Genomic DNA, 19,180 nt, shown 5'->3' on the forward strand with positions numbered 1-19,180 from the left:
GAAGATATGTTTTCTGGGGTGCCTGAGTGGCTCAGTGAGTTGAAGGCCTCTGCCTTCGGCTCAGGTCATGATCTCAGGGTCCTGGGATCAAGCACCACATTGGGCTCTCTGCTCAGCAGGGAGCCTGCTTTCTTTCCTCTCTCTCTGCCTGCCTCTCTGCCTACTTGTGATCTTTGTCTGTCAAATAAATAAATAAAATATTTTTAAAAAAGAAGATGTATTTTCTTAATTAAAAAAAAAATTTATTTAAGTAATCTTTACACCCGAATGTGGGGTTTGAACTTATGACCCCAAGATCAAGAGTTGCATGCTCTTTGAATGGAGCCAGCCAGGTGCCCCAATAAGGTCTATTTTTAAAAATACATATAATAAATATATCTAAACATATTAACAATATGCTTTCTCAATCTTTAAATTCTCATTTGTTCTCCATTATCTAAAATTTTCCTAGGAGCGCCTGGGTGGCTCAGAGGGTTAAGCCTCTGTCTTCGGCTCAGGTCAGGATCTCAGGGTCCTGGGATCGAGCCCCGCATCGGGCTCTCTGCTCAGCGGGGAGCCTGCTTCTCCCTCTCTCTGCCTACTTGTGATTTCTGTCAAATAAATAAATAAAATCTTTAAAAAAATAAATACATAAAATAAAATTTTCCTAAATAATTCTTATCTTAGTGGTCAGCACAAAACTAACAGGAAAGTGCTAAGCACTGTGGGTATAAAGCATTCTCTGGAATATCCAGACACAGAATTTAGGGATTCTCAAGACTCTTGCACATATGTCATCTTGCTCTTCTCCCAATTTAGAGAAGCTAAAATGAGTCAGACTCAAAAGAAATGTCTTTGGAATTGCCAAATCTGTAGTTAACATTTCTCCTCATCATGAGCCCTTCAAAATCTATTAAGATACCTAAAACCCTTGTAAAAGTTATTTTTCAGTAGCCAAAGGAAAACCACCTACTAAATTAATTACCTAAATAATTCTGGTAAAACTTAGGTTCCACTAAGTTTTCCGCTCATTATTCTTTTTGCTTTCACAATGATCCTTCCAAATTACAAATGTAATCATCACTCCTTTCTATTAGAAGTTTTCAGTGACTCCCATTTCCTACAGATAAAGTCCAAATTCTTAAGGATGAAATACCAGGTTTTCCTGGCACTCTGACTGCCAACACTTCCTGTACCCCCAAGCTCCAACAGCCTGCCATGCACTGAATGTTCCACTCTGTTCTATATCTTCCTTCCTTGGCTGTTTCTTCCCCAAATGCTTGTTTTTCAACACCCTCTATTCTTCTACCTGGCACACCTCTAGTCTACCTTTAAAAGCCAACTTGAATGTCTTCTTTCTTGACCCAAGTTGATAGTATTGCCAAAACACCGAAACTCAAAAAACACTACTATTTTTGATGAGGCAGTTGTCTGAGAGATTATTTTAATTACCTAATTTAACAGTGAAGACTAAGCTCCTGACTTCGACAAAAGCCATGGACACATTTATGACACACCAGGGATAAATATTTTAAGGTATATAATTAGGTTTTCCGATCATCTTTAAAATATTGAATTACATTAAAGTCAGTTTGGAAAATATTTTAAGTCAAGTTTTGAAAAAAATTATAGGCAAAAGAACATCAAAACAGAATTTACAAAGCTCTAGCCTCATATACAACTTTCTTTGGAGCTAATACCAGATTCTCTCACTTATTTACCAAAGCTAAAATTGGATATACTACTTTAATCAGAGGTTGATCAGGACTAAAAGATTTGAATAATTATACCACAGATGGATCCTCACTATCAAACAAGGAAACTACTTTAATGAATACCCACTATGTTATATACTACGTGCCTGGTATCCATTTTCTCTCCTCACTCAACCTGCTTCCTTCTTTAAAACAGGAAAAGAAAACTAGATTTTGTTTGTTCGTCCAGATTCCCTCTCAAGCCTTACCTTCCAGAAGAAACTGATCCCATCTCCCAGTTCTAGAACCATGGGCTGGTTAGACAAGCAATCAATCAGTACATGCATTTCCTTGCAGATAAATTGGCTCAGGCGGTGGGAAAGGGAGAGCTGCAGAGGCCTGGTCCACTTGAAGGGAAGGAGGCATGAGAAAGGAGAGGTTCCCTTGTACTCTATGGCCAGGCATAAAGAAGGAAGCATACAACTCTGATGGCCCTTGGCAGCCAGACTACAAGAAAAGCCACTCTTAGACCAGAGCTGATGCTGTGAGCGGCCATGAATAGAAATGAGGTAACAAGTTCTTGATAACATCACTAGGGCACTGCTCATCCATGTTACTGCATTTCCAAATTTCTCATTAAGTATTTCCTTAAGTAATTTATTGTTTGAGCCAACAGAGTTTGCCTGTTTTAGATATCAGATAATACTTGCAGTTGAACGAATCTCAATTGATAGAGAATTTGATTCTTTTAGAAAGGCTGCTGCTGGGACGCCTGAGTGGCTCAGTTGGTTAAGATGCTACCTCCTGGGATGGAGCCCCACATCGGGCTCTTTGCTCAGCGGGAAGCCTGCTTCTCCCTCTGCCTGCCACTCTGCCTGCCTGTGCTCACTCGCTCGCTCTCTATCTCTCTCTGACAAATAAATAAAATCTTTAAAAATAAATAAATAAATAAATAATAAAAAGGTTGCCACTAATTACAGACTTTTAAAAAGTCTCTTTTGCAAACTAATGGGATTATAATCCCCACTTTACACATAAGAATCTAAGCTCAAAGAGGTTAAATATATATAATAAGATTAGGCAACTCGAACGCATGTTTGTCAGGCTCTAAGCTTCTACAGCTATTTCCAAAGTTCTACAGTGAGACCAGGTAATTGAAATTAGATTTTGTGACAGATGTTTTAAAATCTCAATTCCTGATTCTCTCTGACCTTCTTCTCTTTCAACCTATATGTTTACTGAAAGTTCTCCTGTTTAGGTCAGTAAATGTTTCTTCTTTCTGGGATACCTGGGTGGTGCAGTCAGTTAAGCATCTGACTCTTGGTTTCAGCTCAGGTCCTGATTTCAGGGTTTTGAGATCGAGCCCTGCATCAGGCTCCATACTCAGCAAGGAGTCTGCTTGGGATTCTCCTTCTGCCCCTCCCTCTGCTTGCTCATGTGCTTGCGTGATTTCTCTCTCTCTCAAATAAATAAATAAATCTTTAAAAAAATGTTTCTTCTTTCAGCTTTCTTTTCCAGTTTTAGTAAAATGCATACTTACATTTTTCTTTTCAGTAAAAATGAACAAATTTAGCATATCAGGCCACTGAGAAAAAGGGATATCTTTGTATCAAAGTGAACCAGTATTATCAGAGAGCATAATACATCAAAGTAATGTATAACTTTTGTCCTGACACCATATTAAATGTGCAACATCAATATAAAGAGGTGTTTTAATATTTCCAAGGAAATTCTTGGATGGAATCCAAGCAAGTATGCCCCACATTAAATGAATGGCTTAGGAAAATAATAGTGAAATCCTAGAGTTGAGCTATGATTCCACCTATTAGCACACTAAATACAGAAAAAGTAAACAGTTCTTGAAGATCAGAATGTTATTTACACATTTGTTCAGACAGTAAAGGTCTTTTTTGCATTCATATCAATTTTATAACAATTTCAGATAAACATAGTGAAAAAACTAGTTTTGAATGTGTTGTGATTAGACCTACATGCAGAAACTGGTTAGACTCTTATCAGGTATAGCAGTGGCAATGAGAAAATAGATAGCAAATATCTAAAAGATCATTTCATATGAACACTAATATTAGCTCTTCACTGGTCTTTTCACCTTATTTCACTATTTCCAAAAATTCATAGTGCAGTACTTATGTAACTCTATCAGATATTTATAGTGAACAATTGTTTTAATAGGTCATTATTCAAGAAAATACAGGAAAAGATGGAGAATTTCATCAGAGAATTAGAATTGAAAAAAAAGAAAGAAAGAGAGGAAGAAAATTCTGTACCTAAGTAACACAAAATATGAAACTAGGAACTCAGTGGACTGGTTTAACAGCAGATCAAAAACAGCAGAATACAAGACTAGTGAATGGAAAGATGTGTCAATAGAAAATGTCCAAACTAAAGTTCAGAGAGATAGAAGTTGGAAAGTTAGTCCAGAGGGAAAAAAATTTAGAAAAGAAAGAAAATAATTTATTCTGAATAAACGTGTAGTTAGAGAAATACTAATGGAGTTTTTCAAGCTAAGGGAAGATAATTCCAAGAAAATGCAAAATTACAGGAAAAAATGAAGAACAATGAAGGGGTTAATATAGGAGTAAACAGAGACAAATACTGACTTTTCTGTTTAAACAATAACAGTTAGGTATTGTGGTTTATGGTATATGGAAATAAAACATCTCAAAATAACAAGATAAAAGGTAGGAGGGAGGGAAATGGAAATTAGAGTATTCTAAGATTCTAGCATTATTAGGAAAATGATAGAAATAATCATTTATATTAAATATAAATGAGCCAAGGCCATATGTTTTAACCTCTAGTTTAACCATTAAAAGAAGAGTAGAAGAATGTATAACTCAAGTTAAGTGGGAGGAAAAAAATGCAATAAAAAATTGACTTGTAGGGGTGCCTGGGTGGCTCAGTTGGTAAGCATCAGTCTTCAGCTTGGGTCATGATCCCAGGGTCGTGGGATCAAGCCCCCCATCGGGCTCCATGTTTGGCATGCTTACCCTCTCCCACTTCTCCTGCTCATGTTCCTGCTCTCATTGTCTCTTTCTCAGTCAAATAAATAAATAAAATCTTAAAAAAAAAAAAAAAACTGACTTGTAAAATAAGTCAACAAAGAAAAAGAAGCATAAAACAGGAGAGTTACATAGAAAATAAGATAGTATTTAAATCAAATATATCAGCAATTACATTAAATGTAAATGGATTCTATATGTTTAGCTGAAATTAAAAACTTGAAACACCATAAACAGAAATAAAGGACAAGTCACAAACTTGAAGGAGACAATTCGCTATATATAAAGCCAAATGATGAGTAGCCAGAATAAATGACTTTTATAAATCAACAAGAAAATGCCAGGGTAAGGGATCTGAATGCAAATTTCACAGAAGAAAAAACGTGAATAGCAAATAAACACAGAAGATGCTCAATCTCACTTGGAATCAGAGACATTCAAATTAATCAGCAGATACCATCAGTCTGCCATAGTATCTGACAGTATTAAGTGAAAACAATAGGAATTCTTATACAGTGTTGTGGAATAAACTGTGCAACTACTTTGGAAAAAATTACTCATTATCTAATAAAGCAAAAGCAGCGACTTTACATCTAAGTAAATATTCTAGAGAAAATCATAATATATACCAGTATATATTTACAAGATTATTATACATGGCAGTACTCTTTTTAACAGCACCAAACTAAAAACCACCCACATGTCCATCAATAATAGGATGGATAAATAAATCATAGTATATTTATTTAGTGGATAATATAACACTGTAAATAAATGAATTATAGCCATGTTCTAAAATAAAGAAAAAAATCTCAGGAATATAATGTGGAATGAAAAAAAACTGAAGAATACATTCTACATGTCCTATTTATTTAAAGCTCAAAAATGAACAAATCAAAACAATGCATTACGTAGGGATACAAACATATGTTATAAGCTAGTAAAGAAAAGTGAGAGAATGATAATCAGGATAGGTTAGCCAGTGTGAGGGACAGGAGGAAGAAGGAAGGATTGGGGCAGGTATATACAATACAAATGAGATTCCAAAGGCAATAGATGTTTCTTAAAATACAGGTTGGGCACATAAGAGTTATAGTAACATGTTATTTAATAATTTTTAAATAACTATAATATAAATATAATTTTTATATTTCTTGTAGGTATTCCTTTGTATGTTAACATTTAATAAAAAGTATATGTTTTATATGACAATATATAACATGCACTAGTCCTACCCTTTCATATGTCATTCTATATGATACTGAACCTAATTTTTTTTCTTCTAGTGAGAATAAGATATTTTTAAAGAATTAGTTCTAAACTATGAAAATCATAAAAAATGTTTTCAAAACCAAACTCCTTAGATTATCTTAGTGTTTTTTTTTATAACTGATAGTTACAATATATCATTAAACTACAACTAATCCAAATGTTGTCAATATCAATACACAGAAAATCCCGAAGTCACTGAACTACTTCATGCTTCCTGAGGTATAATCTAGTGCTTGGGCTAACATTTTATCTTCAACTACACATTCCAACCATGTGGATGAGTGTCCACAGACTTTTGTTGTATAAAAAACTTTAAGCAACAATCATTTTTCTTGAACCGAGGAGTCAATATGAGCAAAGGCAAAGCCAGAAAAACCTGGCCTGAAATTCAGGCTGAGGTCGGGTATGGGAGAAGATGGTGCTCAAGAGAAAACTAAGATGTTAACTACAGATGACCTCCCATGCTCAAAAGCAACTTATGTTTTTTTAAAAATTAACATGAAAAATATATTTGCTATGGGATGCAATGTCTGATACGATGCGAGGTGAAGGCCTCTAAATGCGGCAGTGCCAGGGCCTACAAACACCTTAAAATAGAACTAAGAGGAAAAAGAAGAGTGAGGTCTTGGTTTCAGTCATGTGGACTGACTAAATGATAGTGTCTTCAGCTAATAAAGGGAATATAGATGTTACAGCATATTTGGGAGGAAAACTGATGAGTTCAGTCTTGGACATCATGAGGCTGAGGTGCCAATGGAGCAAGCTGACTTCAGGGACTTGTTGTTTTTAACTATAGGGCCTGTGGATATCAGAGTAAACCCATAATGAACATTGACAGCCAAAAATTATGAAACTGGCTCCCCCAAACGGGTCAGGTATTATGTTTAAAACCAAACAAACTGACATGAATTAGGAGAATTTTCAGTTGAAATGGGGAATATCAGATACATCAATACAACTTCTTTTTATTTTCTCCTGGACACTTCCCTGCCACACACCTAGTTCAAAACAAGGAAGATCATATTTCAGCATATAAATTCCTCACAGTGTATATTCACAAATCCCCTACTCCTACTACAGCCCGTTACTCATTACTATTTCTTTTCCCTATAAAATTTTATGGTCATTTTCAATAACAAAAGGAGGACTACATGTTTCCTCCAGATATATGAATTAAAAACATTCCCATCAATCTCATGTTCATCTATTCTCGAATTTCTATTGTCAGATTTCCTGCACTGAAGTGGATGGGAAGTAATTATAAAATTACAGTGTAAGAATATGGTCACTGTATCCCTACAGTCCCTGCAGGTGGGAAGAAGGAAGAGCTTGGGTCCTACTTCTCTCCACACTAAACCCTTGGCCCTAAGGTGCTTCCTGATGTCACTCAGTGAAAAGTGAGTGACAGCCACACTAGAAGATGAGTGGCATTATGGTATGATGGAGTACCTGAACCTTGCAACGAGGTGACACTGAGCTCAAATTCAGTTTTGTAACTTACTGTGTGATCTCGGAGGGATTTAGGGCATAAGGTAATAAAGGGGAAAGGAAGAGAGTGTTGTGCAGATATCTGTCTCTCCCTCACCCCACTTCTTTCTTTGTTATTCTGCCCCATAAGTCTTCACATGTACACTCGTTTACCCCAGACACAGAGAAGACCAGACTATTTGGAAATGGGGTGTTGCAGAATCCTAAAATTACAAAATGTTTGGCATAAAAAGAGGAAAAAACTGACTTGAGGGAATTCTGTGATTTACACCAAATGTGTCTTTAGTTTATTTGGTGGTAAAATGAGTATCTGAATTCCCAGCCCAGATTTTTTTCCCTATATACCATAATTTAAACCTGAAAAACAATATAATCAAATAACTGAAGGGGGATTTACACTTTTTAATTTGCCATAAAAAGCAAATTTCCATGCCTGCAACAAGCTTTATTCTCCAAGTATACAACTGATTCAGAATTCAGTAGAAAACAGTACTGGATTATATCCTTCTTTTTGTCAAGAAGATTAAGTCTTTTGGATAGGACTAAGAGCAGTCCCTGCTCACCCAAATAGGCATAGGTGACTGGAGAAGGGGTTTGACCTGTTCATATTAGAGCAACAACATCATCTTTCTGTTCTCTCACTGTGGCTACCAAAAGAAATTGCCAGGCCTTTGGCCTCCATCTTAGGGAGTTTCCACACTTAAGTCTTTTCCAAAGATGAATAAATAAATACACAAAGACAATGGATAATTATCTTAAGCCTTTGGAGAGGGAGCAATGGAGAGTGACTAAGAACACAGACTCTGAAGCCAGACTATCTGCATTCAAATATTAGCTACACGAATTACTACATGTATGACCTTGGCCAAGTTACTCAACCTCTAGGTCCTCAGTTTCCCTCTCTGTTAAGCAGAGATAGTAAGAGTACATCCATCCTCAAGTTGCTGAGATTAAATAAGGTCAGGGCTTGGCATGAAGGAAGCCCAATGGATAAGCATGCTGTTGTATTACTGCTCTGTTATTATTGCAGGGCTAATGGAATTATTTGTTTTCTGGGCACTGTACTAGAAGCTAAGAACAGCCAAAATACTAGGCAAAGTTCAGTTGACAAGGAAGAGCCAAGAGCTCCCAGGAAAAGCTGCTTCCATCAAAAGCCAACCTAAGAAAAATGATATTGGCTTTAATCTTATGAGTTACAAAGATCTTTTCTCTTAGTTTCTTTCCTTATTCAAGAAATAGATGGGAGCTAACACAGCAGGACAGATGGGAGAGAACGGGTAAGATGAAATAGAAGAAAGCAGCTACAATAAAAATGCTTTAAAAGTTTTTCAATTCTTAATTACTGAGTGCTACCATTCATGAGGAATTTTTAAGGGTCTCAAAGCTATTAAAATGGTAATTAGGTCCCAAGAAAACAAGAGCCAATTCAATTACATGCTGGATGCTTTTAAAATTTAAAGCCCTCCATTAAGAAGGTTTTAAATGAAGCACAGTTCTAATTACAGGTCCATGACCAACCTTAAAGCCAAAGTGTAGGTTCCTGGCTGACGCTGGCTCTCACGAATCAGGTAACTCCCCTCAGCCACACTCAAGAGCTGGTCTGCTTCTTCTCGGGAGATCATGCCGTGAAACCTAAGAAAAAAGTCAATTCAGAAACTGAATGCTTTCCACCTCTTTCAGTAAAGCAAGATAAAACAAAACCCTCTACCCTCTCCTGTTGTTTTCTAGACAAAGTACTGCCATATAATCGAAGGGGAGCAGTTGGGTTTAACTCTGCCTGTGTTTCTCTGGGCCTGGCCCCTGGCCAGCTTCTCTGTGGTAACAAGAACCGCACTGAAGTAGCTTCCCAATCCATTTAACAATTGTGAAATCAAAATTCACATCCATCTAAGGGAAGATCAACCACCTCTCTCAAGTGGACAATTCCCTTCTTATGTAGCTGTCTGACCATATGGACGTACTAAAAAATATACAGCAATGTGTCCCCTTTCCTTCCTTCAAACTAGTGGCACTGCTCCAGAATTCTGGCTCACAGTCTAAGCTGGCAATTTTCCAGGACCCTGGGTTGCCCTTAATTGGCATGATTGCCCAATAATGTGCATAATCTGCATCACTGGATACTCAAGCCAAAAGCAAACAACAGTAATAACTTGCTTTCACTCCCTGCTAAACTCTATTTTTCATTAACAGGAAAAAGGGAAGAAGAAGAAAAAAACATAACACATTCTTTACACAGACAGCAGATTCATCTATAGCATTTTGACATGAAACACTGAAAAAGAAAAAAAAAATGTCAGTGGTGACTGATGATTACTATTAAAAAGAGAAAACCACCTTATATCTGTATGGTGATTTACAAAGAACTTAAACATACATTATGTTCTTTCAGTAATTCAAGAATAACTGAACTGAGGGACAGCTCGAGGAAAACTTTATGGTTTTTACTATGTAAAAAACAGCAGTCACTTGATTTCGGAATGATAGATTTAAAAGGCCCCAAAGTGGCAACATAATAATTTAAGGACTTTACTAGGGAGCAAGTAGCAAGTTTTTGGAGTATTTCCTCATGAGGATGGTTCAGTCTTTCTCAATGTAAGTCTTAAAACAGTTCATGGTATGTATGTCCAAATCATGACAATCAGAGCATCTAGGTTCAAAATGGACTCTGGGAATTTCTTATCTCCATATATTTCTCCATAATGAGTTCGGAACCAGATCCATCAGACTCTGCCGGAGGCAAGAAGACAGTAACCTACCACTAGCAGTGATGCGTTCCATTAGATTAGCATTTTGGCATACTGTTTGAAGTTTACATGACATCAGTTAGTAAAGTTAGTAAAATTTAATATTTATTTATTTTTAAAAACTCTACTAATTTAGAAGAAAATCACATTCAAGGATACAACCTTTGGAACAGAACTTGACAAGGATATTTAAAGCACTGTAAATCTGTTCATACCATTTGAACTAAAATTTCTATCCCAGTTAAAAATCTTTATGCACCAAGATGTCTCTGATGGTATTATTTTTAATAATACAGTTTAGAAGCAAACTAAATGCCAAAAGCAGCAAAGTGACTAAATTATGGTACAACTGTAAGAAACATCAGTGGCTTCCCGCCAACTCTTAAGTGTCCATGTTCTAGTCACAAAAGTCTTGGAAACTTGAAGGGAATTTTTAAAAATTTAAAATACTTGCTATATATGTTATTGTGTACCTGATATGATCCTAAGTCTTGAAAAAAAATGATTTTATTCAAGGAATGATGGGATTATAGGTGATTTTTATTCTTTTTTCCAAAAGGCTTTATTTCTTTCTTTTAATAATCAGAAAAATTAAGCATTTAAAAAATTTTTATAATATTCTTCATAAAATAGAAAAATGTTCATTATCAAGTTGAAAAATTCAGTCTATAAAATTGTAATATCTCAATTTTGTAAAACCATTAGGAAAATAGATTTTCAAAAGGTAGTATTTCAGATTGTTAATACTAGCTATTGCTGCATAGCATAAATTTACTTATAGAAAATCTGGAAAATAAAGAAAAGTGTAAAAATACAATGAACCACCCCTACCCTGCTGTATGTACCTACGTACATACAGGTATGCTTATGTATGATATGCTTACTATATACATACACACACAAATATATACATTTTTCTCATACATGTCTAGGATTATTTATTCATATGATTTGCATCTTTCTTTTAACATCATTCCATATATACATTTTTCCATGCTATTTTCTTCTCTATACTTGTCTTTATTTTCCATATTTTCACCAATAGAATAACTTTTTTTTTTAAGATTTAATTTATTTATTTCACAGAGATCACAAGTAGGCAGAGAGGCAGGCAGAGAGAGAGGGAGGGAAGCAGGCTCCCTGCTGAGCAGAGAGCCTGATGAGGGGCTCGATCCCAGGACCCTGGAATCATGACCTGAGCCGAAGGCAGAGGCTTTAACCCACTGAACCACCCAGGTGCCCCAGAATAACTATATTTGTAATCAGAAAAATAATTTAACTCACTCAAACTTGAATACCTCTTTCATCTTGCTTGTATTTTTAGCAATGCATCCATTTACCTGTCTCTCTTACATATTCCAATCTATAAAATGTTTTGTCGTAATCCATACTTACTCTCTTCCATAATACTTTGGTCTGTTTTCTACCTATTTGGGAAGAAAAAAAAGATGTTTGTGAAAATGCAAATGTTCAGAACCTAACTCAACATTTTGTATATGTGGCAAATTAAGGCATATTTTGAGATAAAGAATTAGAATAAAATTCAAAAAATCAGAGTCTGGAGTCCCAATTCTATCAGCAGGTTAATTGTGCCATTCGAACTTGTCACTTCATCTCTCACATCTATTTCTTATCTAAAAAGGGCTGTGTATGTAAAAGAGTTGGATTAAATTTGATCTTTCATTTCTAGGATTTTATGAATCTGATAAAATATTTACATCACTTAATCCAAAAAGTAAAGTAAAACATCAATCTCCTAGTGCCACAATTGTGTCAGAACAGACTGTGGCTTTCTCACCCTTCCTCTTCCCTCCTGTTACTCCACATTTCCCATCCCATTCATACCTCAGTTTAATCTTGCCCTTTTCCTCTCCCATCAGCTCTTCCCTCATCAGAGTTTATCCCTCTCCTCCTCCCTGCATTCCATGCATTCCACTGCAGGTGTACTGGCTGTGGCTAAAGAAAGGCCCTGCAGGAAAGAGTCTAAGGAATCTGTACTGAGGTAGACTGAAAGAGAGTATTTAGCTCATTCATTTAAGAAACATTTACTGAATGCCAACGGTGTGATATGCACTGTCCTTCGTAGAAGGGGACATATTGCTGTAATAAGACAAAAACTATCATTACTCTTTCGAAACTTAGAAACAGACAAGAAGTTTCAAGGAAAAAATTGGGAAAATAGAAAGTAGTAGTAAGTGCTATAATAAAAATAAGAATGGGTAATGTAAAAGGATGGGCTAATGAGGTATTTAAGTTGGGTGGTCAGGAAAGGCCTCTGTGAGAAGGTGACATTTTAGTAGTGTTCTGAATGACCTGAATAGACATTTTTCAAGAAGACATGCAGATGGCAAACAGACACACAAAAAGATGCTTGACATCACTAATTTTCAGGGAAATGCAAATCAGAACCACAATAAGATTTATCACCTTATACCTGTCAGAATGGCTATACTAAAAAACACAAGAAACAACAAGTTTTGGCGAAGATGTGGAGAAAAAGGAGCCCTCATGCACTGTTGTTAGGAATGCAAAGTGGTGCAGCCACTGTGGGAAACAGTATGGAGGGTGCTCAAAAAATTAAAAACAGAGGGGTACCTGGCTGGCCCAGTCGGTAAAGCACAAGACTCTTGATCTTGGTTGGGGTTGTGAGTTCAAGCCCCATGTTGGGTGTAGAGCTTACTTTAAAAAAAAAAATTAAAAATAGAAATACCGTAAAATCCAGTAATTCCCTACCAGGTAATTACCCAAAGAAAATGAAAAACACTAATTCAAAAAGATATTTGCAACCCTATGTTTATTGCAGTGTTATATTTATAATAGCCAAATTATAGAGGGAGTCCACATGTCCATTGATTGATGAATGGATAAAGAAGATAAGGATAAAGGATAAAGATAACAAGGATAAAGAAGATGTTTGCGCACACACACACACACACACACACAATGGACTACTACTCAGCCATAAAAATGAATGAGACCTTGGCATTTGCAACTACCTGGAGACATTAGGCAACGTGAAATAAACTGGATAGAGAAAGACAAATATTGTATGATTTCACTTATAAGTGGGATCTAAAAAACAAAAGGAACAGACTATTAAAATACAGAGAACAAATTCCTGGTTGCCAGGGAGGAAGATGGAGGGGATGTGTGAAGTAGATAAAGGGGATTAAGAGGTACAAAATTCTAGTTATAAAATAAGTCACGGAGATAAAAAATACAGTATAGAGAATATAGTCAATAATGCAGCAATAACATTGTACAGTGACAGATGGTGACTACACCTATGGTGGTAAGCACTGAGTAACCCATAGACTTGTTGAATCAGCATGTTGTATACCTGAACTAATATAACAATGTATATCAATTATACATCAATAATTTAAAAATTAAAAATTAAATTACAACAGATTTTAAAATATTTTAAATTAATAAAAAATTTTAAATGAAAATAAATATATTTACACCAATATATACCAATAGGGGACTAAGTAAGCTGAATTACAGTAAATGCAGTTTGGAGGAATGATGTAGATCTACAGGGACTAACATGAAGAAATCACCAAAACAAACCACTGAATACAAACATAAGTTATGGAATAATTATACAGTATGACACCAATCAGGAAAAACCCATGTACACTAATACTTTAATATACATTTATAGACTAGAGCGGTATCTGGAAAAATATACACCAAATTCAAATGGTTTCCTTCCAGGAAGGTTGGGGAGAACTGAACTAATGGGCCCATTGGGAAGGCAAAAGAGGACTTCAGTATTATGTGTAATAGAATTTTTTAAATAAAGAATGCATTAATGCATTGCTGATATAGCTGATATTACCTTAAAAAAAAACAGAAATTGAGATTAACTTTTGTGTAATTTAATATTAGAGTCTCAAACACATTAGGATCTATTCCCCTCACTGGGGTCCCTCAAATCATAAGATCTTTGCAGGTGGCTGAAGGTAAAAAGCACTTTATCAAGCCTATGGGAATGAAGCAAAAGGAAAGTTCTTAAATACACTCTACTCAATTATGACAATTCTAGACCCGTACAAAGAAGTGGTGTGGCTGAGATCCTGGTGGCCTTAAATGGTGCAGCAGTCCAATAGTGTTACAACCCAGTACAATACTGATTAGGCAAAAGTCCCGCATTAGATGCATAACACACTTCCACCAATTGCCTAAGTAGTCATCTTCATAACATAACTGATTAGGTCTTACACTGCTGAGTAATTATTTTGTTTTACCCAAAAGAACTTTGAATTAAAGGAAATTAGGTAAACATTGGATGCTTAATACAGTACTGTTATAATAATCAATTAAGTCCAAGATAAACTAATAAACTGACAAATCAATTGCCTCTTTTCTGCTTTACTATAATGGGAATATAAAATAATTTTTAAAAATTTTTTAAGGCTTTTATTTATTTGACAGAGAGAGACACAGTGAGAGAGGGAACACAAGCAGGAGGAGGGAGAGAGAGAGAAACAGTAGAGAGCCTGACTTGGGGCTCCACCCGAGGACTTTGGGATCATGACTTGAGCCGAAGGCAGACGCTTAACCAACCAAGCCACCCAGGCATCCTGAAATAAAACAAGTTTAAACTAACTCTTTTTTTTCTCTTTTACCTAGATAGTGAAGGAGATCAGAATATGCTACTTCAGCATAAGGATTATTTTGAGCTGAATGAGATTAAGAAACCCCAAACACAGAAGGAACAATGAGGCCTCCCTCTGTCACCTCAAAGCGGGCATAAATTTCCCTTTGTAAAGGTGTCCCCTCCCATAACAGAGAGAGAACACAATGACTCCAGGGACAATTCTTATCAATGGAGATGGCTGGAGCCTGCATAATACACCTTACCAAACCCCTTACTTACTGAACAGCTCCTAATCACCTTTCCACAACTCACCCTAACCCTTCTGAGGCCCACACCCCTTTTGCTCTGTCTGGGCTCTTTAGCACACTTTATTAGTCTTTGTTTTTTTTTTTTGTTTTTGTTTTTTTTTATAATTTTTTTAAGATTTTATTTATTTATTTGACAGAGAGAAACCACAAGTAGGCAGAGAGGCAGGCAGAGAGAGAGAGGGTGAAGCAGGCTCCCTGCCGAGCAGAGAGCCCAATGCGGGACTCAATCCCAGGACCCTGAGATCATGACCTGAGCCGAAGGCAGCGGCCTAACCCACTGAGCCACCCAGGCGCCCTTTATTAGTCTTTGTTAAAGTGGTATGTAAGCCACTGGATGAAACTGCCTCTTTGAGGTTTTCATTTATCTGCTGTGGGCCCCTTCTCCCCTGTGTGCATATGAAATAGACCTTTTCTACTGTTAATCTCTCTTTGGTCAGTTCAATTTGCAGGCCCCAAACCCTGAACCTAAGAGGATAAAGAAGTTTTTCCTTCCCCACAATAGCATTTAGATTTTTGCTGATGTGTCAGATATCATTACTTAAGTAGTGATCTGCAATAGATTTTCAAACTCCTAGGACAGCATTACTTTAACATATAATCAAATAAAAAAGGGTTAGTAATATAAACAATGATTATTAATGATTCCAATTAATTTACTTGCAAATACATCCACCTGGGAATTTAAATGTTACGTGGAATAATAAAAATATATTTGTGCTTATATAAACATTTATGTGCTTGTTTCTAAGTTTCAAAAAATAAAAATAAAGTTCAAAACAAAACAGACTAAAACTGGCTAAAGTCAATGTGACTAAGCATGAAGGGATTTTAAATTAGTACTTATGTTGAATTATATGCTTTAGCTTTCTCTAATTTTCTATGTTTAATAGTTAACATTTTTTCCATGATATCATATCATGGAAAATGAGGGGAATAATACAGATCCCAACTAGAAATAAAAGGTGCTGTAGTTTGGTTGCTACAATGTAGGTCATGCCAGCAGAGAAAGAACTAAGTCAATCATTACTGAATATTACATTAAGTGCACAGTAAACACAGGAATTCAATAAGTATTAGATACCATTTTATAATACTTTAAATATCAATGGAATTTGTTAACATTTACTGTAGTTTTGTAACTAACGAAATATTTTTCTTTTATTTTTAACATAGTGTTATAAATTATTTTCTTCATACATAAAACAACTTAATCAAATTCACCAACCACACTCTTTCAATTAAAGAAGTCTTATTTCGTATCTTATTTTCTACAAAAACAAGAAGAGCTTATTTAATATATAAGTTTCTTGCTCTGCAAAGGAAATCTGAGAACAGCAGGGATAAACAATAAAAGGATTATAAATGTTAATTCCTTTCCCTCCTCACACACAACGTTATAGATTCAGCTCTCAGATTCTTATTTTTTTACACTGTCTCATGGCTATAGTTCAGTTTCCCCCCACCATCAAATTTTTCTAATTTAAATTCAAATTTAAGGAATATATATTTCTAGAGGCAATGCCACTAGAACAATGAAGCAGGACATTCAGGAAATTTTCCTAAATGCTTAATATTGCTCTTTTCCAACAGTGGTGTTGACTTGTTCAGAAGTCACATGAATTATCTCTTTCTTGTTCCCATTAAAAACAGTACTTGGAGCCAGGTACTTTAAAACCTAGTCTGGAAGTCTACATGAGTCTTATAAAAGTTAGGGTATATACACATGAAATTGTAAGAAATAACAGAACCCTGGACAGTCTTTTTTCCAGGCAGCAGTCTAGAATATGTACATAAAAGCAAACAAAGGAAAAATATTTTCAAGTATCAAGATTTTGTTTTGCATTGTTTTTCAAAGTGGCTCAGTTTGGAGGCATGGAACGAGGAAAAGGGGGGGAAATGCACATTGGTATTTGCTTCCTACAGCAGTAGATACTGAATTAAACACTATCAAGTTACTCAGTAGTCACCTCTAGCTTTGGATCTATTTTAGTTTCCTGTATTAGAGTTAGGGAGGAGGAGAGCGAGAGGGTAGAAAGAAGAGGAGGGGGAGTTTTACAACCGCTCAAAGACAATAGAAGACTGGAACTAGATAACCAGGAAGGAGGTGCTACTCTCCTACACGTAGACAATGCAGCTTTCATGGAAGCACAAATTTTTACACCACATTTTCTAAATTACTAGGTTTTATTCTTACTGCACTTTACACCATAGAAAATATCAACATGGATAACAGTTAAGCTTCAAGTCAAAAAAATTTAAACTTAGAAAAACTTCAAAAACAACAGAAAAAAACAAAAACAGAGCAGAGCTGGCATCGTGGAAGAGTAAGTACTCATCAAAGAGCTACACAGCCGGAAATGATTTGTAGGGAGGAGGTGACAAAAAAGAGATCAGAAATGTTATGGAACTTAAAAAGATTGTTTAATTTTTTATCCCCCTTAATAGTAAGGTAAACTTCTAGATACCTGCTTTCCTCCTCAATTCCGTAGCCTTCTTGATGATATTTAGACCAAAGTTACAAGTGCTAAGAACGCAACTTGTTTTCCATTATATTTTAGGCTTACCCAAGAAAACCATTAACCTTCAGCATGCCACATAGGCTAGCTCTCTATTACTGTCAGATTTCACAAATTCAATAAAGAATATGCATTTACAGGGATGCCTGGGTGGCTCAGTCATTACACATCTGCCTTCGGCTCAGGTCATGATCCTGGGGTCCTAGAATCAAGTCCCCTATCAGGTTCTCCCTGCTCAGCGGGAAGCCTGCTTCTCCCTCTCCCTCTGCTTCTCCCCCAACTCATTTTTCTCACTCATTCTGCTCGCGCTCTCTCTCTCTCTAATAAATAAATAATCTTTAAAAAAAAAAAAGAATATGTATTTATGGAGTTTTTTTTAAAGCTCTGTAATTACTACCCAGTGACTTGCTGAAAAACAGTTCAGTTTCTTGATATCAGTTATTTTTTCTTTGTATTCACTATTCTTTGTATTCACTATTTTCCCACTTTAGATTCAAGTAACTTTTAAGTTGTATGAATAAAGATGTAGAAACCACCAATCTGTTTATGTAACTGGTAAAGGGGTCCTTTTTAGAATTGTAGTTGTGATCTCCAATTTTATAAATATACTTCTACATTAAGGTATAGATTTTGACATCAAAGCATACCTTACTACCCACAACTGCTTACTGAACACTGAATTTTAAATAAGAGCAAATGATGACCCATGGGGGGGCACATTTCAAAAGTAAAATAAGATGAAAACAGACTTTTGAATGATAGGCTGAATTTAAAATAAATAGTTGGTTTTAATAATTCAATGTTATTACTCAGCATTCATAAAAAACACTTTCTAGCTGGAAAGTACATAATAAGTGTTAAGTAACAGATCATCACAACATCTAAGAGATCTCTGAGCAGGATAATCTTTATTTTTATAGAATCAAAACTGAGCTATAGGCTGTCAGCATAAAGCAGCAATCAGCAGTGAAGCTATGATTTCAATTAAGGTACTTTCCTCTCACTTCTGAAATAAACTCTTACACTCCCACCTAGCAAAATATGTCCTCTAAAATAAAGTAAACATAAAACAAATGCTTTAAACCTCCCTTTCACTCAATTAACAAGTCTTTATTTAAGCACCTTACTTAATGTGTCAAGCACTGTTCAAGGCGCCTGGGACATACTGATGAACAAAACAGATCAAAATCCTACCCTCATGGACCCTGTATTCAAGGAAGGGAAGATCACAATAAACATAAAAAATAAGTAAACTATATGTTATATAGAAGGTCACAAAATTAAAAATGTTATAAAAACAAAGTAACATTAATTAAGAATTGTAAATGCTGGGGGGGTGATAAAATATAATTTTAAATACAGTAGTCAGGATGGGCCTCATTGAGAAGGGAAGACTTGAGAAGACTTGAAGGATATGAAGAAGTAGCCATTTGGATATTAGAGAGAACATTCCAGAAAGAGGAGTTGGTGCAATGGCTTGGAGAAAGGAGCACAGCTAGAATGTATGAAAAACAAGAAGGATGGTATGGTCAAAGCAGGATATGGGGAAA

General features: G+C 35.7%; 1 protein-coding gene across 4 annotated transcripts in view; it reads right to left on the minus strand.

Moving 5' to 3' along the window:
- Positions 1–19,180, minus strand: part of CHN1 (chimerin 1) — a 204,742-nt gene that overhangs the window by 118,930 nt on the left and 66,632 nt on the right. The window contains exons 4-5 of one of the 4 annotated variants that reach the window (XM_032855932.1): positions 11,596–11,627; positions 8,975–9,088 (exon numbers count right to left, since the gene is read on the minus strand). In XM_032855932.1, the coding sequence (XP_032711823.1) occupies positions 8,975–9,088; positions 11,596–11,627 (146 nt within the window). Of the gene's footprint in view, positions 1–8,974; positions 9,089–9,164; positions 9,215–9,337; positions 9,355–11,595; positions 11,628–19,180 lie in introns of those variants that run through there. The other 3 variants (XM_032855936.1, XM_032855935.1, XM_032855934.1) reach the window with 3 other exon arrangements.

The sequence above is a fragment of the Lontra canadensis genome, unplaced genomic scaffold (assembly GCF_010015895.1).
Source record: "Lontra canadensis isolate GAN:19392208 unplaced genomic scaffold, GSC_riverotter_1.0 scaffold11, whole genome shotgun sequence".
Classification (NCBI taxonomy): domain Eukaryota; kingdom Metazoa; phylum Chordata; class Mammalia; order Carnivora; family Mustelidae; genus Lontra; species Lontra canadensis.